The sequence below is a fragment of the Notolepis coatsorum genome, assembly GCF_963971535.1.
Source record: "Notolepis coatsorum genome assembly, chromosome: 13".
NCBI classification, from domain to species: domain Eukaryota; kingdom Metazoa; phylum Chordata; class Actinopteri; order Aulopiformes; family Paralepididae; genus Notolepis; species Notolepis coatsorum.
Window position 1 is genome coordinate 60,813,541 of NC_140177.1, and position 24,918 is coordinate 60,838,458.

The following is a 24,918-nucleotide window of genomic DNA, read 5'->3' on the forward strand; positions in this document are numbered from 1 at the left end:
AATCTCCCACTACATCTCAAATGCTGGAGAAAAAAACAAAACAAAAGGAGCATACTTGGTAAGTGGGAAATCTTTTTGTTTGCTCCTTGGAACAGGTAGAGCAGCACAGGTGACAGAAAGACATATTACAAATGAAACATGAAAAGGTCAAATGGAGGTGAGGAGGATCCATCGTTGACCATATTCACAGGGCAGCCGTTTTGCTCTTATGTCCCAAAACTGCCGTGACATGAGCATGAAATCAGAGCAGAATGGCCGCCATGTGTCTACTTTGAAGAGGCACAGTCATTCCCTAATAATAAAAAAAACAGTCTTTAATTTGAAAAAGCAGCCAATAATGAGTTCACACTCAATATACAGTATCATTCACTCATCTGAGAAAAAACATTCACATTCATACAAGTCAGTGGTCTTCAAGTTCTTTACATTGCACACAGGATGCAGTGAAATTGAGATGAACACTCAACACTAACCATGAGGCTACATATTGTTACAGTTTTGTAAACATAGACAACGCAACTGTTTAACAACGGACAATGTGATACAATAGCTATGTTAAAACTTCCTATTTAAATAAGTCCAAGTATATGGCCTGAGGAGAGAGAAGTTTGATGTGCGATGGAAACAGGTGGAAAACGTGCTGAACCAGGGTCTCAAGATTAAATGTGTTGATAGCAACTGGAAGTGAATGTGCTTCTCATGGGAAATATCCAAGTCATTATAGTTAACTGAAACTGAAGAAAAGAAAATAATAATAAAATAATTACACTTTAGAAAGAAAAGAATAAACAACCGAAACTATAACAAACTAAAATAAAAAAAGATATAGAACATTTAGTTTTAGTCTTTGTCAATTTGGTCAAATACTGTATCTCAACACAGCAAGCAGGAGGAGGCATTGTTCATTGATACTGGGATATCTACATGACTGTGAGTCAGTTGTCTTCACAAAGTGATGTGTTTGTGTTAAACAATACCAATTTTGCCCTGACATATTATAATAATAAAAAAGGGGTAATACTGAAATTAATAAAACCAAAACCAATGAAAAATACAATAACCCTGAAGACATGCCTCCTATAGTAGTGAACTCAGCTGCAGTCGAACCATTAAATCTTGTATTTCATCTTGCCGCTGTCACTGATCACACAGATATGCTGGAGAAGGAAAAATAAGTCAGTCAAAATGGCAACGGACACTGAGTTCAACATCATTAATCTGACCAGTTGCTCTATATCACTGAAATATGTCATAACATTCAACATCATTAATCTGACCAATCGCTCTATATCACTGAAATATGTCATAACATTCAACATCATTAATCTGACCAGTTGCTCTATATCACTGAAATATGTCATAACATTCAACATCATTAATCTGACCAACCGCTCTATATCACTGAACTATGTCATAACATTCAACATCATTAATCTGACAAATCACCCTATATCACTGAAATAATAACATTCAACATAATTAATCTGACCAATCGCTCTATATGAAATATGTCATAACATTCAACATCATTAATCTGACCAATCGCTCTATATCACTGAAATATGTCATAACATTCAACATCATTAATCTGACCAACCGCTCTATATCACTGAACTATGTCATAACATTCAACATCATTAATCTGACAAATCACCCTATATCACTGAAATAATAACATTCAACATAATTAATCTGACCAATCGCTCTATATGAAATATGTCATAACATTCAACATCATTAATCTGACCAATCGCTCTACATCACTGAAATATGTCATAACATTTAACATCATTAATCTGACCAATCGCTCTATATCACTGAAATATGTCATAACATTCAACATCATTTAATGCTCAGCAGGAGGAATTCCACTGAAACTAACATATAGGTCTCAAATAAAAAAGATCAAGTGAACTGTTTCGACAAAGAACCATATACAGCGAGTCTGTTTTGAAAGTCTTTGGACAGACCATGTATTTGTAGCTTTAAAGTAAATCCATATCGCTTGGGAGTGTAAATGGAATACATCACAATAAAGTACTCAACCTCAACTGTCTTAATCTATGAATGCACAGAACACTCCCAATTTACCATCTTTAGACGATCAAGTTTGAAAATACTGTTCCTTTGAAAACCTAAAATGGAGTTAAACGGTTCTTCGTCTGAGGTATTCTAGGGACTTACATTGAGGTCTCTGAAATACTCATTGTAGTCTAGGGCATATCCAACCACAAAACGATTGGGTATCTCAAAACCAACATCTGAAATGAAAGACGGGAGAAAAGTATATTAGAAGCAATTACACACAGCCCACTGACTCATGAACCGACTAGTCTAGACTACCAACTATTGTTTTAAAGAACACGCCAACATTTTGGGAAATTAGCTTACTGTCTTCTCAAGAGAGAGACAAGATAAGATAGATACCGGTTTCCTCTGTGCGTTCAGTAGAAAGCTATCTGGCTGCATGTTAGCCTAGCTTAGCACAATGAATGGAAGCAGACATAACCGGTTAGCCTTCGGGAGAGGTGTTAGTTGGACAACGCCTAGGCTAACCGGTCTTGTCCGCTTCCATTCATTGTGCTAAGCTAGGCTAACATGCAGCCAGATAGCTTTCTACTGAACGCACAGAGAGGAAACTGGTATCTAATCTTCTTGTCTCTCTCTGGAGAAGACGATAAACTAATTTACCAAAATGTTGCAGTGTTCTTTTAATGCAGATTGGAGACTTGAGTCACGAAAACATGAAACCAATTTTGAAAAGTTACTGTACGTACAATCAGGAAGAAACGCAGAGCCATGTGGCACCCTTTTCACCAGCAATCTAAACAAAAAAGATAAAAGCAAGACAGTTGAAAAAGATATCCCCATCTGTGGCAAAGCACTTCAAAGGGAACAGTAATTCTCTTTAATGGTACAATCTGAAACAAGTCCTTTATTCTCTCTCCCTGTCTGGACTGGAAAGAGGAAATTGAGTGACTCAGGAGCAGGGTCAATGAGGCTGGTTTTGTTTTCAGTTGTTTTCAGCCGAGACTCACCCTGCTACTTTGATCAGTTTGGGCTCAAAGGCTTCCACGTGCTTCAGGAGAGTCTTCATTGTTTTCCCTGTGTCTACAATGGCCTGTGCGGGGGGAAAGCATTGTTCAGAGTAGGACTGGGTGATGTAAGGCGTGTGACATATATATTATTGTCTGTGTTTAACCTATGAATAATATGCAATGGAAATTCAATGAGAATAGACCATTTTGAATAAAAGTCACACCATGACAATTGTCAATTGTCTCAAATACCTTTGTAAAATAAAAAGTAAAATATTGATATTACATTTTGGCCACCCAACCCTAGTTCAGAGAACGGGTGAACATTCAAATGAAATAAGATCTATACTTCCTCATGAGTAAAAGTGAAAGGGAGAACTCATGCTGCATTACCAATCTCAAATTGTATTAGTGTGTACACGTGCGTGTGTACATGTCTGTTTTACTGACCTGGTTGAACTCGTAATAAAAAAGGGAAGGTCAAACCATGTGTGTTTTACTGACCAGGTTGAACTCGCAATAAAAAAGGGAAGGCCAAACCAACCTGCAGTATGTGACACCAAAACCCACCTGATTCCTTACACATAATATTAGCCGCAAGAAGAGACAGGGAGCTCTGGCATTCAGTATATTTTGTTGTCTGAACTCTTATGTCAGCTATTGTTTGTCAATTTGCGTGTGTGTGTGTGTGTGTGTGTGTGTGTGTGCACTCCCATGTTCCCCAGGCTTTAATTCATGTGCGAGACAGAGCAGTTCATTGTCACATCATATTACTGTACGTAAGTATGAGTATCATTTCATCTACATTGAAAACATAATATTTGGCATTATTACACTGGCCTACTATCAATAAGGGTAAACTGTAATATACAGTACAAAGAAAAAACAACAATGCTGAACAAAGGGAGAGATAATAAGAGATGAGATTTCAAAACCCTGTATGAAAGATATTCCAATGGTCTAACAGTGTAGTCTTCTGAGATAACGACCATTCCCTCCCTACGACTGATGACTGCCGTATGCATACGCTTGTTCAAAAACATATCTCCTTAAATAACCATCTCCTGTATGACACACAGATTTCATCCCTATTGCTGAGGCTCCGATTCTCACACAGGACACAATTATTGCACTAAAAGGGAAGTTTCTGAAGTCAACTCAAAGAAAGAGCTTTACATTACAAGTAGTGAACCCAATTATAAAGTTTACTTTACATCCCAACTTATGAAGAGCAGGAAATGAAAGACTTTATTGTCTTCTTGACCTGGATAAACATCTGAATAGTGTAGTAGGCCCATTTGATTAAGTCATGGGGGAGGGAGGGAAGGGGGGGGGGGGGGGGGGGAAGGTCAAAATCATGGTTGACTCACCTCAACAATCAGTACATTCTTTTGATAGCATTTTGGGAGAGAAAAGAGAGAGGGAGGAAAGTAAATACCTTTGCATAGTCAGGAATGCATAACAAGCTATCTCAGATTAGACACACACACACACCAAGATAACATTCACAAAGATACCCAGTTTAGGCTGATGTGGAAAAGACTACAGTGATTCCATAACAATCCAAAACAGTTGTGCATTCTAAACAAGGATATAAAACTAGTATGAAAAAAATAAAGGATTTTTCAAATAATTTTGTTCTCCTGCGAAATAAGCTGTGACTTGTTTTGACCTGCACCTCAAAGAATCGGAATCGAGAATCGTTTAGAACAGGAATCGAAATGGAGAATCGGAATCGGAATCGTTCAAATCCAAACGATGCCCAACCCTAGCCACTAGTGATGTCATCGGGAACATTGAATCCTTGTGTTGTGTTAATTACAGCTCAATATCATGATATGGTAGCAGTGTCTATAAGACAAGGTATTGCTATTTCATTTCATGGTGCTGTAATTAACACAACACAAGGATTCAATGTCCCCGATGGCATCACTGGTGGCCATATTCAAACTAATTTACTTGCAATAACTGTCAAACGAAATGGATGTGTGCAAAACAGTTTATAGAGTTTTTGGATGTGCGTGAGATTATGTGCTAAAAATAAATCAGCATTGTGCTTTGGTGTAGTGACCCTTTAAAAACGTCCACCTCATCCAGATAGGAAATACAGTACATATTTTTCTCTTTTCCCCCCCTTACCTCAGTCACACTGAAATTGTGCAAATGTTTGTCTCGGAATTCTGTGACAACTGGGTAGCGATTGGGTCACAGACAGTACCACAGAGTTCAGGAAATGTACGGTATCTAGGTCAAGAAAAGGCATATACGCCAAAAAAACACAACCTGCCAAATAAACAAAGCGTTTTACTGTCACTTCTCATCAAACATAAGGGACGCAGCCAGGCATGAACGAAGCCATGGTTTGTCTAGGCTCATTAAACTCACTGGGAATGGATTGAGAGGTACAGTAGATCTATACAGAAAATACAAAAGAATAACCTATATATTAAATCTCCACACTGCATGGGACAAACTACTTGTGAGTGCAGACGGGCATGGGCGTAGGCCTGACATACAATGTGTAATGTGTTCCTGTCAAATACAACTAGCTCACTCTCAGAATGATAGTTACATTTCCCGTGGATGACTAAATTAAGACGTACATCCTGGCAAACATGGTGATTTTACAGGCAGCCTTAAAATATACTGCGAGAAAAGCAACAGGCAATGAGTCAGACTAACTAGCTCATAACTCAATAATGTTTCAGACACGCTAGAAAGGAAATCTATGCCACGCCTGACTAGAATGTGTGTGTGTGTGTGTGTGTGTGTGTGTGTGTGTGCACCCACGTGCGTGCACATTTCCAGACTGTTCACATCAAGCGATTTATATTTTCTGAGCTTGTTGACCTATGACCCCATTAATAGTTGTAGAGGACTGCACCCTTACACAGAACTATTTCTTTCTGGCCATATAAATATAAGAAATATAGGGACACAAACAATCAGAGTTAGAATAACATTGTTTTGGGAGCGGTGCGGAACTAAAGACGCCATCACACAGCCCTTTACACACTGTACACCAGCCCCTTTAAATGTGCTCTACATCTCTCCTGTCAATCATATTCCCCACACCTGAGAGCGCACACACCTGAATCTAATTTCACTTAATGACACACCTCGCCTATATATAGGCTATATAATGCATTATTAGCAGGCGTTTTAGGTCTAAATGGGTTCATGTAGAATGCTAATTCTAGACAGGTTCTCCCCACTTCCCATCATTGCGTACCTTATCTAAGAAGCACCATTCTATTAATCTATGCCCTCCTCGTATTAGTTAAAAGCCCCGTCTTTCCCACTATCATCACTCCACCCATCTAACCCCCAAGCCTCCACCCCACCCATCTAACCCCCAAGCCTCCACCCCACTCATCTAACCCCCAAGCCTCCACCCCACCCATCTAACCCCCAAGCCTCCACCCCACCCATCTAACCCCCCAAGCCTCCACCCCACTCATCTAACCCCCAATCCTCCACCCCACTCATCTAACCCCCAAGCCTCCACTCCACCCATCTAACCCCCAATCCTCCACCCCACCCATCTAACCCCCAAGCCTCCACCCCACCCATCTAACCCCCCAAGCCTCCACCCCACTCATCTAACCCCCAAGCCTCCACTCCACCCATCTAACCCCCAAGCCTCCACCCCACTCATCTAACCCCCAAGCCTCCACCCCACTCATCTAACCCCCAAGCCTCCACTCCACCCATCTAACCCCCAAGCCTCCACCCCACTCATCTAACCCCCAAGCCTCCACCCCACTCATCTAACCCCCAAGCCTCCACTCCACCCATCTAACCCCCAATCCTCCACCCCACCCATCTAACCCCCAAGCCTCCACCCCACCCATCTAACCCCCCAAGCCTCCACCCCACTCATCTAACCCCCAAGCCTCCACTCCACCCATCTAACCCCCAAGCCTCCACCCCACCCATCTAACCCCCAAGCCTCCACCTCACCATCTCAGGGTGGGGCCCCCTTTGTCCATCTTCTTCTTCTTCTCTCTCCCCCATCTCTTCCCTGGACTACACGCACCCGGCACCCTTCACACTGATGGCCTTGGGGGGCCGGTACACCCTCGGCCCAACGCTGAGCACAAGGCCAGGGGGGCGCTCCCCTTCTCTGCTCACAGCCTCGGACACAGAGACTGACCTGGAGACTAGAGACTGACCTGGAGACTAGAGACTGACCTGGAGACTGACCTGGAGGGTCTAGGCCAGTGTATCTCAAACTCAGGTCCAGGGACCAATACCGCTCACTCGGATGTTACTGAGCGGCCCCTGGTTTTATTATCTAGTGTAATTAGTATTGCTTGCTGGGCCCCAAGACATATTTGCTGGTCCCAATGAATAAAAGGTCTACGCACCCATACATAAAAATCAGTAACTGGCACCTGCCCAACACGTGCATACACACACACACACACACACACACACACACACACACACACACACACACACACACACACACACACACACACACACACACACACACACACACACACACACACACACACACACACACACACACACACACACACACACACACACACACACACACACACACACACACACACACACACACACACACAACCAACAACACAGCTGTATACTGTTCAACAACTAACAACTAGGCCATTCTCTTTCCACCCACAAGACCCGCTATGATAATGCCTCAGCTTCTTTTAGACACTGTAAATCTCAATAGGGATTAGATTAGGTCAAACTGACGTAAACATTTCAAAGAATCATGGTTGGTGCCAAGGAAAACTATTTAGCATTTGGCAAGTAACTGTAGGCTTTGATTTCTGTTGCATAACTTCACCATTTTCTTCAGGGACAGGGGAGATTCTGAGGAAGGCTGCCCTCTTGAGGTTGCTGCCAAGCATGGCCTAAAATGGCATTAAATGACTACTGTGCATGTTTGTTATTATGGTAATGTAACTTCTAACACTATCACTCTGCCTGACTCTAGTGGGAGTCAGATCAGAGACGTTTCAAATGGGATTTAAAGCAACTTGCTCTCAAGTAAATATTGGATCATCTCTTAACTCATTCTCTGCCACGCTGTTTCCAGGATATGGCTATGCGCTGCCACGCATTAAACCAATGGAGTCAGTCACCTTGTTTGCAGGGCTATAACTATATTCTATATTATAGCTATGAATGCAATACTATGGCCCATTTGACATCGAGTATCTATCGTTCAAGATGTGAAAAAAATAATAATTCCATCCATACATTCCCGTTTTATACCGTGGTGAATATAAGTATGGTTTTAGAGCGGTTTAGGGTAATTCCTGGGAGGCTAGTAATAGCCTGCGACGTGTATTATATTAAATCCATTGGCATTTCGTCCCTACACACGCTACAGTTAAAAATTCAAATGCATATGATCGGTATTATGTTCCATCATGAATGCATGAAAGGGGGGGGGGGGGGTCGTTTCTGATGAATTGATTGTCAATAGCGGCATTCGTTAGTACAACAACATACGCTGATCAGGGCGATGGCTATGAAAACAAGGCACAATCAAGCTGAAATTGACGTTAAATTGCTCTTACCTGTGGCCGGTGGGATTCCAAAAAGAATATTCCAATTATTTGATTGCCATCTGGTAGATCGTATGTCCATTTGGCCCACGACATAACGCACCACAGAATAATGAATCGGGGGTCCCAAAAAAGATTCAATGCAATTGGGTGTAGCCCTAGGTTCACGTTATTAGAAAAGTCCGCCCGGACCAATATAATCGACGCACAGCCCAATACAGAGAGTTTCAAAGGAAGTGTAATACCGGCCGCACCCCACCAGGCGGCGGTATTGGACTTTTGCTATCTCAGACTCATTCCCTATGATAACACTAGGCTCCCTGGATGGATAATGAATGGAAATAGCGAATAAAAGAAATAACGATCAAATAACGAGTATACTCGTTGTTGGCGTTCAACGATTGGCGACCAATAATGAGTTGAATCGTTGTTGTTAAGGTGTTTTGAAAGAGCACCTACGGAAGGCTGCAATTCGAAACTGGCCCCCGTAAATGTCCAAACACCCTCCCACCCACCGACCCCCTCCTAATGTACATTTCCCTCCCCCTCGTATGTATATATTTACTGTTAGGATCTCTGTTTAACAGTACTGTATATTTGCATATCTTGTATGTCACAAATGTAACAGTACTGTATATCTGTATGTCATAAATGTCATGATTAGATTAGATTAGATGATTAGATTAGATTTTTATATCTGAATACCTGTAAATTGTGTATGTCATAAATGTCATTATGAATAGAAAATGGGGGTCCCTGATGTAAACAAGACGGAAGTCTTTCTCTGGTCTGCATCCCCTTAACAATTGTGTGTATTGAGTTGTACTATACTGTACCCATTCTACAATATGTTAATTAAAGTTTTCAATCAATTAAATCAATCAAACACTAAATATATTTTTTTTCTGACCCGTGGATCCAGCATAAAACAAGTGTATTTCAAACTTGTCCAGCGGTCTCAGTGTTAATGATAGCGCCTGTGTAAATGCTGCATTTGTTTATGGTCGCAGGTGGGAAGTTGGAAGTGAGAAAAGCGGCATCTCCGACCTACGTGCGTTCGAGGTACAAAGTTGGAAAAACATTCTCACGCTATACTTTTTTGGATGTTTTTTCTTACAATTTGTCATGAACTACAACTCACAAAGACAGTTTACGACATATAGCTAATATACTTACAAATGTACTCTTAAAATAGATAATAACAACATGAACATTTATACAATATGAGTGGCCATGTTGAAATTATGCAGAGGCTTGAACTGGGGGTTGAGAAATCATACCCAAGTTTGCGACTAGGAACTCTGAGTTGACAAGCCGTTTTATTAGATTTTTCCCAGTAGGAAGTCCGAATTTTCGGCCTCCATGTTATATTCGAATGCAGCAAAAGTTCCTATGCACTTGTTTTTCTTTGCGTGACACTGATGATGATAATCACCTTTCCACTCAAAAAAGACAGGTCCTCAGCGCCAACAATTTGGAGATCCTCCGTTGACTGGTCATTCTAGAACGAACAGAAGAGACAAAGAACAAATTAAAACTTTTCTGAATGTTGTTTAGATCTGGTAACATTTCCCTTGGTAATTTCTTTAATAAAGAGTTAAGTTCAGAATTGTGGTCCGCCCTTATTTCCTACTTACCAATGATGTTATGGATCGGCAAGAGTCTTTTCGAAGCACGTTCCATACTGTTCTACATACTGGATGCCTGCAACTCCAGCCAGTTAGCCACAAAACGAATGTATACTGTAGCAATGGGGCCACTCTTCAGTCTGTACGAGTCCTGAAATAAGCGCTGAAACCTACTCCACATTGCACCCAAAGCAAAGTAGGTTGCTCATGAGTATATTTAAGTGCTTTTCACAGTGTCCCCATTAACTTTACATTCATTTTCTTGCAAATTAAGGAGGATTTGGGTATCCAGTATGAACGACTGGATTGTGCAGAGAAAGGAATCTACCCTTTGAAAACAGCATTGATGAGTAGGAAATAGGGCTAGTGGTAAAACAATTCTGAACTTCACCTTTATCCATATCATAATACAGTATTAGAAACATCTGCTGATGCCAACCTACTGACTCCCATCAAGACCAGGCTCCGGACCTGGGGCGACCCTCCCTCTGGAATGTCCTCCCCAGCTACATCCGGACTACCAACAGTGAACACCCTACTGTCCTTTAAAACAGCCCTCAAAACCCACCTTTTCGCTGTTGCTTTCGACCATTAACTTTTTGTTTTGTTCTGTTTTTGTTGTTTACACTGTAAAGCGTCTTTGAGCAACGTAAAAGCAATATATAAATTGAATGTGTTATTATTATCATACTTTGCAGTGTTTTGTCAGACAACTGTATTTAAGAAAGACAGCCCACCACAACACACACAAACGATTTCCCAAACTGACTGCACGAAGTAAACTGTGCTTCCTTTTTTTTGCATTTATTTCTGATGCTAGGTGTATGTTACCCACCATGACACCATGTGGTGGGTAAAGGTGGGCCGTGTGAAAAGGCACAGCCAAGTTACAAAACTTTCTGACTGTTGTGATGCTTTCTAATGCACAAACTTTATGTCTCAAGCCTCAGTCCCATGAATCAATGTCCACAGATGATAGTTATCTAAAGTGTGCAAAGAGCCCCCTCTGTTTTCTCTCCTCTCAGTCGGCCTATTGTTCATAACGTCCGCCTCCAGTAATGACGCATGAAGAGAAGAGTCTCACCAAGTAACTCTTGAGACGTATGAAGTGGACCCTCATGGGGATAGATTGGTTGGAGTTGCGACTCAGTGCTTTGATCCCCTCCACCAGGTCGGCAGAGAACTGGTATCCTCCTTTCAGCACACACAGCACCACAATGTCGTGGTCCCCGAGGTCGTCCATGATGTTCCGAGCAAGACGCTCCGTCCTGTAAACACAGGGAAAGGCAATGTGTGTGTGTCTCTCTCTCTCTCTGTCTCTCTCTCTCTCATTGTTTGTTCAGTATGTTTGCAGCATATCAGGAAACAAGCCTACCTACACAAGCATAAGGTATTATTCCAATTAATGCTCTCTTTGTGGCATTCAAATGTAATAGATGTTCATTGAACTCTAAGCCAAAATTGGAACAAGGTGTGGTTCTTTGGCACTTGATCGCAGGGAAACTGGTTTCGATAGGCTAATTGATTAAAAAACAAGCACACTCTGTGACTGAGTGAGTGAGTGAGTGAGTGGATGAGCGACCATGAGCAGTCCTGCGCACAGTGGGAAATAGGGGAGGGGAATTTGCCAGAGGGCACCCAAATATCAAGACATTATTAGACACTAGCTAGATATGATCACTATACTTAATAAAATGGTGATGTTATGATTCCTAATGCTTTACCATAAACAATTATTGCAATTAGATAGTTTTGTTTTTCTTGCAATTCACTGTAGCAAAGAAAAAAAAATCAATAGGCTAACATAATAAAAGGTAGAAATATATTCTCATTGGTAAAATTTTAAATCAATAATTAAATTCAATCACTTTCAGACTTTCTTGCACTCTTTCACATACCAATTTTCAAGAATATATGAACACAAAATGATTGTCATACTGTCATACACTGTATTTGTGAGGATTGGTTATTTCCCCACCACAGGCTTCTTAAGGTACTGTGATGATTGGTCCGTTCCCCGCCACACGCTCCGTTCCTTTAAGGTACTGTGAGGATTCTGTGATGATTGGTCCGTTGCCGAACGCACACTTCTAAGTCAAGTATCAATTACCATCACGCACCTGATGTGTGTTCTAATCAGTGCCCCAGAGGCTTCATATACTCTGACCTTCTGTCATTCGATGCCGGGTCGTTTTGAGTACTACTGTTCTGGAATACAACTGCATATACCTGCCTTTCCCCGTCGCTGTTCCTGTCTTCTTTCTCTCCAGGACCTTTTTGTGGAGAACCGCTGTGGAGAACCTGGTTCCCCGTTTGGAGCTGCGCCTCGTTATCTGACCGCTTTACGCGTTGCGCTCTGGTGAGTTTTTGGAAACAGTCCTTTTTGGATTATCAGTTTTTTGTGTGTTTGGATAACACTGAAGAAATACCGTTTTTGTTTTGTACTGGACTCGGCTAATTTGTGTGTTAGGATAACACTGAAGAATACCGTTTTGTTTTGCACTGGACTCAGCTAATTTGTGTGTTAGAATAACAATGAAGAATACCGTGTTGTTTTTCACTGGACTCAGCTAACTTGGGTGTGGTACACCGAAGATCAAGTCACTTGTGATTTATACTGGACTCTGTCACCTCTCTGCCTCTGTGTGTTCGTTGGGCTGTTTCTGATATCTCTCTCTCTCCGTTTTCCACCGTGAGTGAAAGCTGGGAGTATCTGCAGAGCCGCTACAACGTCACATGCCAATTCCCCACCACTATCTACTGGGAGTATCTGCAGAGCCGCTACAACGTCACTTGCCAAATCCCTGTTTGTTTGATTACTGTACCTCATCCATCTTTTGACTCTGTAAATAAATACGCCATAGCTTTTGGCTAACTCTGAACTTCCTGTCTGTGCCGTTTGCGTTTGAGGTCGGTTACAAACCATAACATTACGACCCAACCATGACGACCTCAGCCGACACAGACAGGATTAGGGCAGCGTTGGCGGTCCAGATCGAGTTGGTCAACGACCACACGGGTGTGGCTGCAGCCGCTTTACAGGACCTCCGGGCCGAGGTCCAGCTTATTCTGGATGCCATTGACACCCAGGGGTATCAGCAGGCTGTTATTCTGCACCAGCTTCAGGCTCTCCGTACATCATTAAACACTCTGCTTTTGACCCCACCTGTCCCAGGAGTCTCGGCCAGCTCACCACCGCGGCAGACCTCGCACCTCGGGAGCCCCGTCTCTCCGAACCACGTCTGTTCGAGGGTAACTTCGAGGATTGTGCCACATTTATCATGCAGTGTGAGTTGGTCTTCCTTCATCAACCCAGCCGTTTTTCGTCAGAGGGATCCCGAGTAGCCTACATGACTAACCTGCTCACGGGCCGAGCAGCACAGTGGGTTACTGCCTCCTGGGCAATGGGGGCTGATTTGTGTTTTTCCTACCCAGACTTCGTGGCAGAGCTCCGCAGGGTTTTTCACCACCCAGCCCGTGGCCAGGACCCAGGAGCTCGGTTGGGCACCTTCCAGCAGGACAGTGTCAGAGACTACGCGCTGGAGTTCAGACTGGCCGCAACGGAGAGCGGTTGGACCGATCAAGCGCTTCGTCTCACCTTCCTGAGGGGGCTCAACGACGCAGTAAGGGACCAGCTCGCGACCCAAGAAGAGCCCGATTCTCTCGAGGGCCTGATCAGCCTCGCTATCCGCATCGACGGACGCCTCCGGGAGAGAAGGCGTGAGCGAGCACGACGGGGACCCCCAGACGTACCCCCCGAGTACCACGACCTCGAGGAGGTTTTCAGTAAGTCCAGGGCTCAGGTCTTTCCGCCTCACCGGCCTTACGACTGTGCCATCGACCTCCGCTCAGGGGCTCCCTTTCCCGGCGGCCGCCTCTACAGTGCTGACCGTCCTGCCCCCTCCGTGACCGGTGGGTTTTTTCCCTCCCGAGTCGTGACCGAGGAGGAACCCATGCAGCTGGGACGCAACCGCCTTAGCCCGGCCGAACGGGAGTCCAGGCTCAGGTCCGGCCTTTGCCTCTACTGCGGCCGGGATGGACACCGTGTCTCCAATTGCCCTACCCGGCCAAGAATACCAGGCTCGCCGGGACCCCGGGAGATCCTGGTGAGCCGTTTTTCCTGTTCCCCCACCCGTGCACCACCTAACCGTCTGGCGAACGTCACCCTAGCCTGGGCGGACCAGCGGGCGACGGTGGGTGCACTCATTGACTCTGGTGCTGATGGGAGTTTCCTGGACGTTGAGTTTGCCACCCGGGCCAACATTCCACTTGAGGACCTCGAGAGGCCCTTGGAGGTCTTCGCGCTGGATCATCGCCGCCTGGCTGACATCACTCAACGCACCTGTCCAGTCCTTCTCACCATTGCTGGTAACCACGTTGAGAGACTCCAGTTTTTCATCACCAGCTCTCCTCTTGTCCCTGTGGTTCTGGGCAGGCCTTGGCTTGCGCTGCATGAGCCCCACATCGCCTGGTCCTCCGGCACCATCAGGGGGTGGAGCCCCTCCTGTCGTGCCCAGTGTCTTCAGGTGCCGTCCAGCCCCCTCACCGGGTCCCAGTCCCCGTCTCCGGCCTCCCTCGCCGGTCCTCTGTCCCCGTGCCCGGCCTCCGCTGTCGGGCCCCAGTCCCCGTCTCCGGCCTCCCTCGCCGGTCCTTTGTCCCCCTCTCCGGGCCTCTGTCTTTGTCCCCCTCTCCAGTGCCCCTGATTGCCGGCTTCCTTCGGTCCCATACGGGCAGGCCGGGGCCGAGTGGGTCGCCGGGTGGCTCCCGTGGAGGGGGGGGTACTGTGAGGATTGGTTCTTTCCCCACCACAGGCTTCTTAAGGTACTGTGATGACTGGTCCGTTCCCCGCCACACGCTCCGTTCCTTTAAGGTACTGTGAGGATTCTGTGATTGGTCCGTTGCCGAACGCACACTTCTAAGTCAAGTATCAATTACCATCACGCACCTGATGTGTGTTCTCATCAGCGCCCCAGAGGCTTCATATACTCTGACCTTCTGTCATTCGATGCCGGGTCGTTTTGAGTACTACTGTTCTGGAATACAACTGCATATACCTGCCTTTCCCCGTCGCTGTTCCTGTCTTCTTTCTCTCCAGGACCTTTTTGTGGAGAACCGCTGTGGAGAACCTGGTTCCCCGTTTGGAGCTGCGCCTCGTTATCTGCCCGCTTTACGCGTTGCGCTCTGGTGAGTTTTTGGAAACAGTCCTTTTTGGATTATCAGTTTTTTGCGTGTTTGGATAACACTGAAGAAATACCGTTTTTGTTTTGTACTGGACTCAGCTAATTTGTGTGTTAGGATAACACTGAAGAATACCGTTTTGTTTTGCACTGGACTCAGCTAATTTGTGTGTTAGAATAACACTGAAGAATACCGTGTTGTTTTTGCACTGGACTCGGCTAACTTGGGTGTGGTACACCGAAGATCAAGTCACTTGTGATTTATACTGGACTCTGTCACCTCTCTGCCTCTGTGTGTTCGTTGGGCTGTTTCTGATATCTCTCTCTCTCCGTTTTCCACCGTGAGTGAAAGCTGGGAGTATCTGCAGAGCCGCTACAACGTCACATGCCAATTCCCCACAACTATCTACTGGGAGTATCTGCAGAGCCGCTACAACGTCACTTGCCAAATCCCCGTTTGTTTGATTACTGTACCTCATCCATCTTTTGACTCTGTAAATAAATACGCCCTAGCTTTTGGCTAACTCTGAACTTCCTGTCTGTGCCGTTTGCGTTTGAGGTCGGTTACAAACCATAACAGTATTGTTCCCTCACATCCACAGCTCATATAGAATTTACATGTAAAATTAATTACATTCCTATTCCTTCCATTAATGAATGTATCATTGCACTTATATAGCACTTTTCTAGACACTCAAAGCGCAAGAGTGAAAATGGTCTCCTGCATACACATGTGAGTACCTCTGTGAGGTTTGGTCCGTTCCCCGCCACACGCTCCGTTCCTTTAAGGTGCCGTGTTGATTGGTGCATTCCCCGCCACACGCTTTGAGCAAGTATCGATCTCATCACGCAGCTGTCACAGTTTGTAATTAGCGCCCCTGAAGGCTTTATATACACAGACCTTCTTGCTATCGTTGTCGGGTCGTTCTGGAATACAACTGCTTTGCCTGCTTTTTTCCCGTTGCTGTTTCCTGGTCTATATTCTCTCCAGGACCATTCTGTGGAGAACTGTTTGGAGCTGCGCCTTGTTACCCGTTAGGCGTTGCACTTGGGTAAGTGGAATCAAACCCCTCTGGATAATTTGGATTGTGTGTTATTGAAGAAACACAGAAGATATCCTTTTGTTTGCTCTGGATAAGTTCTGATTGTGTGTTATTGAAGAAACACTGAAGAGAGAATTTTGTTTGCTCTGGATAATTCTGATTGTGTGTTATTGAAGAAGCACTGAAGATATAATTTTGTTTGCACTGGACTCAGCCGGATTGTGTGTTTTAGAAGAAGCACTGAAGACATCTTTTGTTTGCACTGACTCTGCTAATTGTGTGTTGGGGAAAACACTGATACCTATCTCTTTCTCCGTTTCCCACCTCGAGGAAGAGCTGGGAGTATCTGCAGAGCCGCTACAACATCATATGCCAAATTCCCACCACTGTCGCCAGGAGGATTCTGCAGAGCGGCTGATGACTCTGCCGGAGGCAGTCTCCCTGTTTGTTTGATTACTGTACCTATTCCATCTTTTGACTCTGTAAATAAATACGCCCTAGCATTTGGCTAACTCTGAACTTCCTGTCTGTGCCGTTGCGTTTGAGGTCGGTTACAAACCATAACATTACGACCCGACCATGACGACCTCAGCCGACAGACAGGGTCAGAACAGTGTTGGTGGTCCAGATTGAGTTAACCAACGACCACAGCCTACAGCTAGGTGCGGCTGCTGTACAGGAGCTCCGAGACCAGGTCCTGCCTATTCAGGAGTCCCTTGGCTCTCTGGCTAGCCAGCAGACAGCCCAGGGTAATCAGCAGACTAATATTCTCCTCCAATTACAAGCGCTGAGTGAAGTCGTTAACACCTTGCTTGTAACCCCACCTACTTCAGGAGCCTCGGCCGGAGCATCACCCGCAGCCCTGGCAGGCCCTGCGCCTCCCGATCCCGCACCTCGGGAGCCCCGTCTCTCCGAACCACGGTTGTTCGATGGTAACTTCGAGGATTGTGCCACATTCATCATGCAATGTGAGTTGGTTTTTCATCATCAACCCAGCCGATTCACTTCAAGGGGAGCCCGAGTGGCTTACATGACTAACTTGCTCTCAGGCCGGGCAGCCCAGTGGGTCACTGCCTCCTGGGCAATGGGGGCTGATTTCTGTTTTTCCTACCCAGACTTCGTGGCTGAGCTCCGCAGGGTTTTCCACCACCCAGCCCGTGGCCAGGACCCTGGAGCCCGGTTGGGCACCTTCCGGCAGGGCAGTGGCGGGGTCACCGACTACGTGCTGGAGTTCAGACTGGCGGCAACGGAGAGCGGTTGGAACGATCAAGCGCTTCGTCTCACCTTCATGAGGGGGCTCAACGACGCTGTCAGGGACCAGCTCGCGACCCGTGAGGAACCTGAGTCCCTCGAGGACCTATTCAGCCTCGCCATTCGCATCAACGGACGCCTCCAGGAGAGAAGACGTGAGAGAACCCGACAGGGACCTCCAGAGGTTCCCCAGACCCCCCGTACTCGTGACGGTACTGCGGTCCGCCCTGCTCCCAACACGACTGGTGGTTCCTTCCCCTCCCGTTCGGTGCCCGGGGAGGAACCCATGCAGCTGGAACGTTCACATCTTAGCCAAGCTGAACGGGAGGCGAGGTTCAGGTCCGGCCTTTGCCTCTACTGCGGTCGGGATGGACACCGTATCGCCAACTGCCCCACCCGGCCAAAAGACCAGGCTCGCCGGGACCCCGGGAGATCCTGGTGAGCCGTTTTTCTCGTTCCCAGAGCCGTGCACCACCTAGCCGTCTGATGAGCGTCACCCTGGCCTGGGCGGACCAACGGGCCACGGTGGAGGCACTCATTGACTCGGGTGCTGACGAGAATTTCCTAGACTTCGAGTTTGCTACCCGGGCCAACATTCCACTAGAGGACCTCGTGAGGCCATTGGAGGTGTTCGCGTTGGACCAACACCGCCTGGCTGACATCACTCAACGCACCTGTCCTGTCCTGCTCACCATTGCTGGTAACCACGTTGAGAGACTCCAGTTTTTTATCACCAGATCCCCTCTTGTCCCAGTAGTCCTGGGCCGGCCCTGGCTCACGCTGCACGAGCCCCACATCGCCTGGTCCTCCGGTACCATCAGGGGGTGGAGCTCCTCCTGTCATGCCCAGTGTCTTCAGGCGGCGTCCTGTCCCTCGCCCCGGAGATCCGTTTGTGAGCCGCCTCCGGACCTCTCGACCATACCCCCCGAGTACCACGACCTCGAGGAGGTTTTCAGTAAGTCCAGGGCTCAGGCCCTTCCGCCTCACCGGCCTTACGACTGTGCCATCGACCTCCGCTCAGGGGCTCCCCTTCCCGGCAGCCGCCTCTACAGTCTGACCGTCCCTGAGAAGGCAGCGATGGATCAATATATCTCTGAGTCCTTGGAAGCAGGACTCATTCGGCCTTCCTCCTCTCCTGTGGCGGCCGGTTTATTCTTTGTTGGGAAGAAGGACGGAGACCTTCGACCCTGCATAGACTATCGCCAGCTCAACGAGATCACCATTAAGAACAAGTACCCTCTTCCTCTCATGAACTCCACCTTCGAGCCTCTCACCCAGGCTACCGTCTTTACCAAGCTGGACCTCCGGAGTGCCTACCATCTAGTCTGTATCCGAGAGGGCGATGAGTGGAAGACCGCCTTCAAGACTCCCAGGGGCCACTACGAGTACCTGGTAATGCCGTTCGGCCTCACCAACGCTCCGGCGGTATTCCAGGCGCTCATGAACGACGTCCTTCGTGACATGCTGGAGGAGTTTGTGGTAGTATACCTAGACGACATCCTCATTTTCTCCAAGACCCTCGAGGAACACATCCAGCATGTCCGCCGTGTGCTGGAGCGCCTCCTCCACAATCGGCTCTTCGTCAAGGCAGAGAAGTGCCGATTCCACTCCGACTCCGTCGATTACCTGGGCTTCATCGTGGAGAGAGGCTTGACCCGAGCTGACCCTCGCAAGATCCGGGCCGTGGAGGAGTGGCCGGAACCCACCTCTCGGAAGGAGTTACAGAGCTTCCTCGGGTTCGCCAACTTCTACCGAAGATTCATCCGGAACTACAGTCAAGTGGCGGAACCGCTTACCAGGCTGATCTCTCCCGCCCTGCCGTTCGACTGGTCCCCAGCGGCATGTGCTGCGTTCCGCTCCCTCAAGAAGAGGTTCACTTCCGCCCCGATCTTGCTCCATCCAGACCCCAAGAGACAGTTCATCGTAGAGGTGGACGCCTCGGATACTGGACTAGGAGCTATCTTATCCCAGCGGTCGGCAACGGACCAGAAGGTACATCCGTGCGCCTTCTACTCACGTCGTTTCCTCCCTGCCGAGAGGAACTATGACATCGGCAATCGGGAGCTGCTGGCGGTTGTGGCTGCCTTGGAGGAGTGGCGTCATTGGCTAGAGGGGGCCGAGGAGCCATTTACCATTTGGACGGACCACAAGAACCTCACGTACATCCGTGCTTCCAAGCGCCTCAATGGCCGGCAGGCAAGATGGGCCAGCTTCCTCAGTTGGTTCGACTTCTCGCTGACGTTTCGCCCTGGTTCCCGCAACACGAAGGCCGACTCCCTGTCCCGGTTACACTCCAAGGGGGCTCCAACCATGGAGGACCCGACTCCCATCCTCCCAGAGACCAGGGTGGTAGGAGTAGTCACATTGGGCATCGAGGGGGTGGTAAGGCGTGCCCTACGCTTCCATCGCGCTCCAGGCAATGTACCGGTTCATCGTCTCTTCGTCCCTGACTCGGTCCGGTCCCGGGTCCTCCAGTGGGGCCATACCAGCCGGTTCGCCTGCCACCCGGGCGTTCATCGCACGTTCTCCTTCCTGGCTCGTCGATTCTGGTGGCCCACCATGAGGAACGACGTCAAGGAGTTCGTACTGGCCTGCACAGTCTGCGCCCGCAGCAAGGCCTCCCACCAGGCACCCTCCGGGCTATTGCAGCCGCTTCCCATTCCGAGCCGTCCTTGGTCCCATGTGGCGTTGGACTTCGTCACGGGTCTTCCTTCTTCCCAGGGGAACACGTGCCTACTGACCGTGGTGGATCGGTTCAGCAAGGGGGTTCACCTCGTGGCCCTTCCCAAGCTTCCCTCGGCGGCCGAGACGGCGGACCTCCTGACACGCCACGTGTTTCGCCTCCATGGTTTTCCCCAGGACGTCGTCTCGGACCGGGGGCCCCAGTTCACTTCCCAGGTATGGCGGGCTTTTTGCAAGGGATTGGGGGCAACGGTCAGTCTTTCCTCTGGTTATCATCCCCAGACTAACGGACAAACGGAGAGGATGAACCAGAGTGTGGAGTCTGCTCTTCGGTGTGTGGCTGCCGAGAGACCCGCTTCCTGGAGCCGTTTCCTTCCCTGGGTCGAGTACTCCATCAACTCCATGGTCAGTTCCGCCACCGGCCTCTCACCCTTTGAGGTATCCCTGGGCTACCAACCCCCTCTTTTCCCTGCACAGGAGTCGGAGGTGGCAGTTCCCTCCGTACAGGACCACCTCAACCGGTGCCGTCGGGTCTGGGAGATCACCAGGACTGCGCTGCTCCGGTCATCGGAGCGCGCCAGTCGTGGGGCAGACCGGCGCCGGGTCCCTGCGCCGACGTACCACCCTGGGCAGAGGGTGTGGCTTTCCGCAAGGGACCTTCCACTTCGGTCCTCGGCCAAGAAGCTTAACCCCCGGTTCGTCTGTCCTTTTGAGGTTCTGAAGGTACTCAGTCCGGCGGCGGTGAGTCTTAAGCTTCCTGCGTCCATGCACATTCACCCCGTTTTCCATGTGTCCCGGGTTAAGCCTGTCTCTCTCAGTCCCCTGATGCCTCCTGCTCCGGAACCACCTCCTCCCGAGATGGTGGACGGTCACCCCCAGTGGCAGGTCCGCCGGTTGATGGGCGTTCGACGGCGGGGTCGGGGCTTCCAGTACCTGGTGGACTGGGAGGGGTACGGCCCGGAAGAACGGAGCTGGGTCTCCCGCCAGCTCATCGTGGATCCCGGCCTGATCACCGACTTCCATCGTGCCCATCCGGGCGAGCCGGGTCGGGCTGGTCGCCGGGTGGCTCCCGTGGAGGGGGGGTACTGTGAGGTTTGGTCCGTTCCCCGCCACACGCTCCGTTCCTTTAAGGTGCCGTGTTAATTGGTGCATTCCCCGCCACACGCTTTTGGAGCAAGTATCGATCTCATCACGCAGCTGTCGCAGTTTGTAATTAGCGCCCCTGAAGGCTTTATATACACAGACCTTCTTGCTATCGTTGTCGGGTCGTTCTGGAATACAACTGCTTTGCCTGCTTTTTTCCTGTTGCTGTTTCCTGGTCTATATTCTCTCCAGGACCATTCTGTGGAGAACTGTTTGGAGCTGCGCCTTGTTACCCGTTGCACTTGGGTGAGTGGAATCAAACCCCTCTGGATCATTTGGATTGTGTGTTATTGAAGAAACACAGAAGATATCCTTTTGTTTGCTCTGGATAAGTTCTGATTGTGTGTTATTGAAGAAACACTGAAGAGATCATTTTGTTTGCTCTGGATAATTCTGATTGTGTGTTATTGAAGAAGCACTGAAGACATCTTTTGTTTGCACTGACTCTGCTAATTGTGTGTTGGGGAAAACACTGATACCTATCTCTTTCTCCGTTTCCCACCTCGAGGAAGAGCTGGGAGTATCTGCAGAGCCGCTACAACATCATATGCCAAATTCCCACCACTGTCGCCAGGAGGATTCTGCAGAGCGGCTGATGACTCTGCCGGAGGCAGTCTCCCCGTTTGTTTGATTACTGTACCTATTCCATCTTTTGACTCTGTAAATAAATACGCCCTAGCATTTGGCTAACTCTGAACTTCCTGTCTGTGCCGTTGCGTTTGAGGTCGGTTACAAACCATAACAACCTCAAGTGAAGAACCATATAACTCCTTCATTTTAGGAGTTACAAAGAACAATGTTTTAAAACTGTATTATCTGAAGATGGTAAGTAGAGTGTTTTGTTCATTCATAGTTAAAGACAGTAGAGGTTCTGCATGGGTCTTGTGATATATCACATTCACGCTCCCAAGTGATTTGGATTTACTTTACACACACAAATACAAGGGCTGTCAAAAGACATTTCAAAACGGGGTACTTCTATTCTATTCTATAATTTAATAACTAACTTGACCAGAGAAGAAGACGGACTTCAGAGTTGAACTGAGTTCTGGTGGGGTCCAAACCTTGGTCTTTAGTGGTCAACTTGGCTCTGCAGACTCACAGCGTAAACAACGTAACATGACACTGATTTGACTCCCTTGCGGTTGAAAACTAGCAAAGACCCACTACAGAACAATAGCGGTTCTATTCGGAACCATAGTATCAAGAAGAAATATGAAAGATGAATGGATTTGGAACCATACAACTATTTATTGAATCATACATAATGAATGGCTCTATATATGTAGAACCACAGAGCCGTTTGGTTCCATAACCATAAGTCACTATATGTCATAGTCCTCGACATGCTTAGTCAACTAAGAGTCAAGGGCTTGGTTGATCAATAGTTGATTTAATCGACAAATCTGAAACATTTGAATTCCACATGCAATAATGCAAAATAACCTCTTTAAATCCCATATCTACTTATGTGCCTATTTCAGAAAATAACTAATCCTGTATGGGGGAAAAAAACACTAGACTATAACAGAGACTTGATTGACTAACGCCAAACCGATGGATTAACTGACTGAGGATATTGAATCATAAATAGTTCTTCAAATAGCAACACAATAACAAAGGGACAGAAAAACAATGATTTATTGCACATAATCTTACACATCCAAATACAGTTTTGCACATATTAATTTAGCTTGGCAATTACTGACAGATAATGAGTTTCATATCATCCAGTGACGTCGTCATCGAAATACACTGAATCATTGTGTTATAAGGATAATATAATAATTTGCCTACAACTCAATACAATTATGTAGATGGTAAAAAACTAAAATAGCTATATTGATTCCAATAAAACGACAATAGGGACAGCTCTATTTGTTGTGACAAATAATAAACAAACTTGAAACGAGCAAATTTTTCATCTACATAATTTAATTTAGCTGTAATTAACACAAGGATGCATGGTCCTCTAAAGACATAACTGAATGACATATTCAAACTAACTATCAAACTATATGAATGTGCGCAAAACTGTTTAAAGAGCTCTTTGGGATAATATCATATTATTATTTACTCATATTATGTGTGAGATTATGTGCAAAAGAAATCGACATTGTTCTTCAGTGAAGTGCACTGAATTTAACTATGAATTGAAAATGGGGGACCCTGATGTAAACAAGACAAACGTCTTTCTCTGGTCTGCATCCCCTTAACAATTGTATGTATTGAGCCGTACTGTACCCATTCTGCAATCTGTTAAATAAAGTTTTCATTCATTCATTCACCTTAGACGTTTAGGTGGTTCTATAATGGTTCTATAAAGCACATTTAGTCCACAAAGAACCTCCTGAGAACCAACTTTTATCAGTGTTATTTACCTGTCCATAATCACACCATGCGGAATGTAGACACAGTCCAGATCCCCTGAGTAATGCGCTGGGTAGCAGAACAGGTCTAAACTGTATCCTGGCCAATCATCCTTGATCTATTAGGAAGGGATACATGTATACACAATGTTACTAATGCTGTAATAAATGTTGAACGACTCGTGTTGATAGAAAGTTGCATTCTAGAGGCTACCGATCGTGAACCGCGATTTAACCATTAGTTGCAAGTTTTGGGAATGTGAGATCGATCGCACACCTGGAACGGTTAAAGTGCGTCTTAAAGTTGAGCCAAACACAACACACTCTTTTATCGAATACCGACTTGGACATGAAAATAAACCTGTATCAACTACCCGAGCAAACGTTTAATTACATCCATGTACGCAGCAAGTTATGTGCATCCACGGTGGCCTTGCATGTGGTGGCAACGAGGTTCCAAGTAACCAACACTCTTTTATTCCTTCTACTTTTCACGATAATTACCACAATTCCGTAATCTCTCCCTCCATGTTGCATGGCGTTGTCTGCCATGTTGTTTTTCCAGATCAAGGCTCCTTTAAGTAGACCAGTTTATCGACAGCTATCGTGGGGATGTCAATTGAGAGGAGGAGCACCACCAGTGTGAAAGAATGTCCACATCCACGAATGCACCCATTGCATTGCCCATTGGCTGTGTGCAGCTTTTAAACTCCAAGAGTCCTTTGTGTTTCATATTGATACACATTGCTCATAAAATGTTGTTTTCTTTGTATTATCTCGACCATGTTTGTGAATATATTGGAGACATAAGTTAGAAAAAAGAACAAGGCGTATCATACTTTTATTTCTCTGCTCAATCAAATCTGGCTAACATTGCCATCTTGTGGTAAAAGGGAGAACATTCCAAAGACACTTGCAGCAGAACCTTCGTGAGGTCCTCTTGTGGCGGTAGCAGTGTCCAAATCTCAAAATTTATTCTTGGGGGAAAACCTGAAACAAAATTCTACATTTCATTAAAAAAAGAGAAGCAAA

General features: G+C 46.6%; 1 protein-coding gene across 1 annotated transcript; it reads right to left on the reverse strand.

Annotated features, from left to right (window-relative positions):
- prtfdc1b (phosphoribosyl transferase domain containing 1b) lies at window positions 1–24,623 on the reverse strand. Its single transcript, XM_084327365.1, has 9 exons — window positions 24,391–24,623; window positions 23,899–24,005; window positions 11,306–11,489; window positions 10,029–10,094; window positions 4,409–4,426; window positions 3,039–3,121; window positions 2,778–2,824; window positions 2,185–2,261; window positions 1–1,157 (listed from the first exon to the last, which is right to left on the reverse strand). Exons 1-9 carry the CDS (start codon window positions 24,436–24,438, stop codon window positions 1,110–1,112), a joined length of 678 nt encoding a protein of 225 aa, XP_084183491.1. The 5' UTR covers window positions 24,439–24,623; the 3' UTR covers window positions 1–1,109.
- Window positions 24,624–24,918: the final 295 nt, after the last annotated feature.

Coding starts and splice junctions, on each gene's coding strand:
- prtfdc1b (XM_084327365.1), bottom strand. CDS start 24,438: ATGGCAGACAACGCCATGCAACATGGAGGGAGAGATTACGGAATTGTG. Junction 10,095..11,305: donor TACGTCTCAAGAGTTACTTG/GTGAGACTCTTC, acceptor TGTTCGTTCTAG/AATGACCAGTCAACGGAGGA. Junction 1,158..2,184: donor AGTATTTCAGAGACCTCAAT/GTAAGTCCCTAG, acceptor TTCCTTCTCCAG/CATATCTGTGTGATCAGTGA.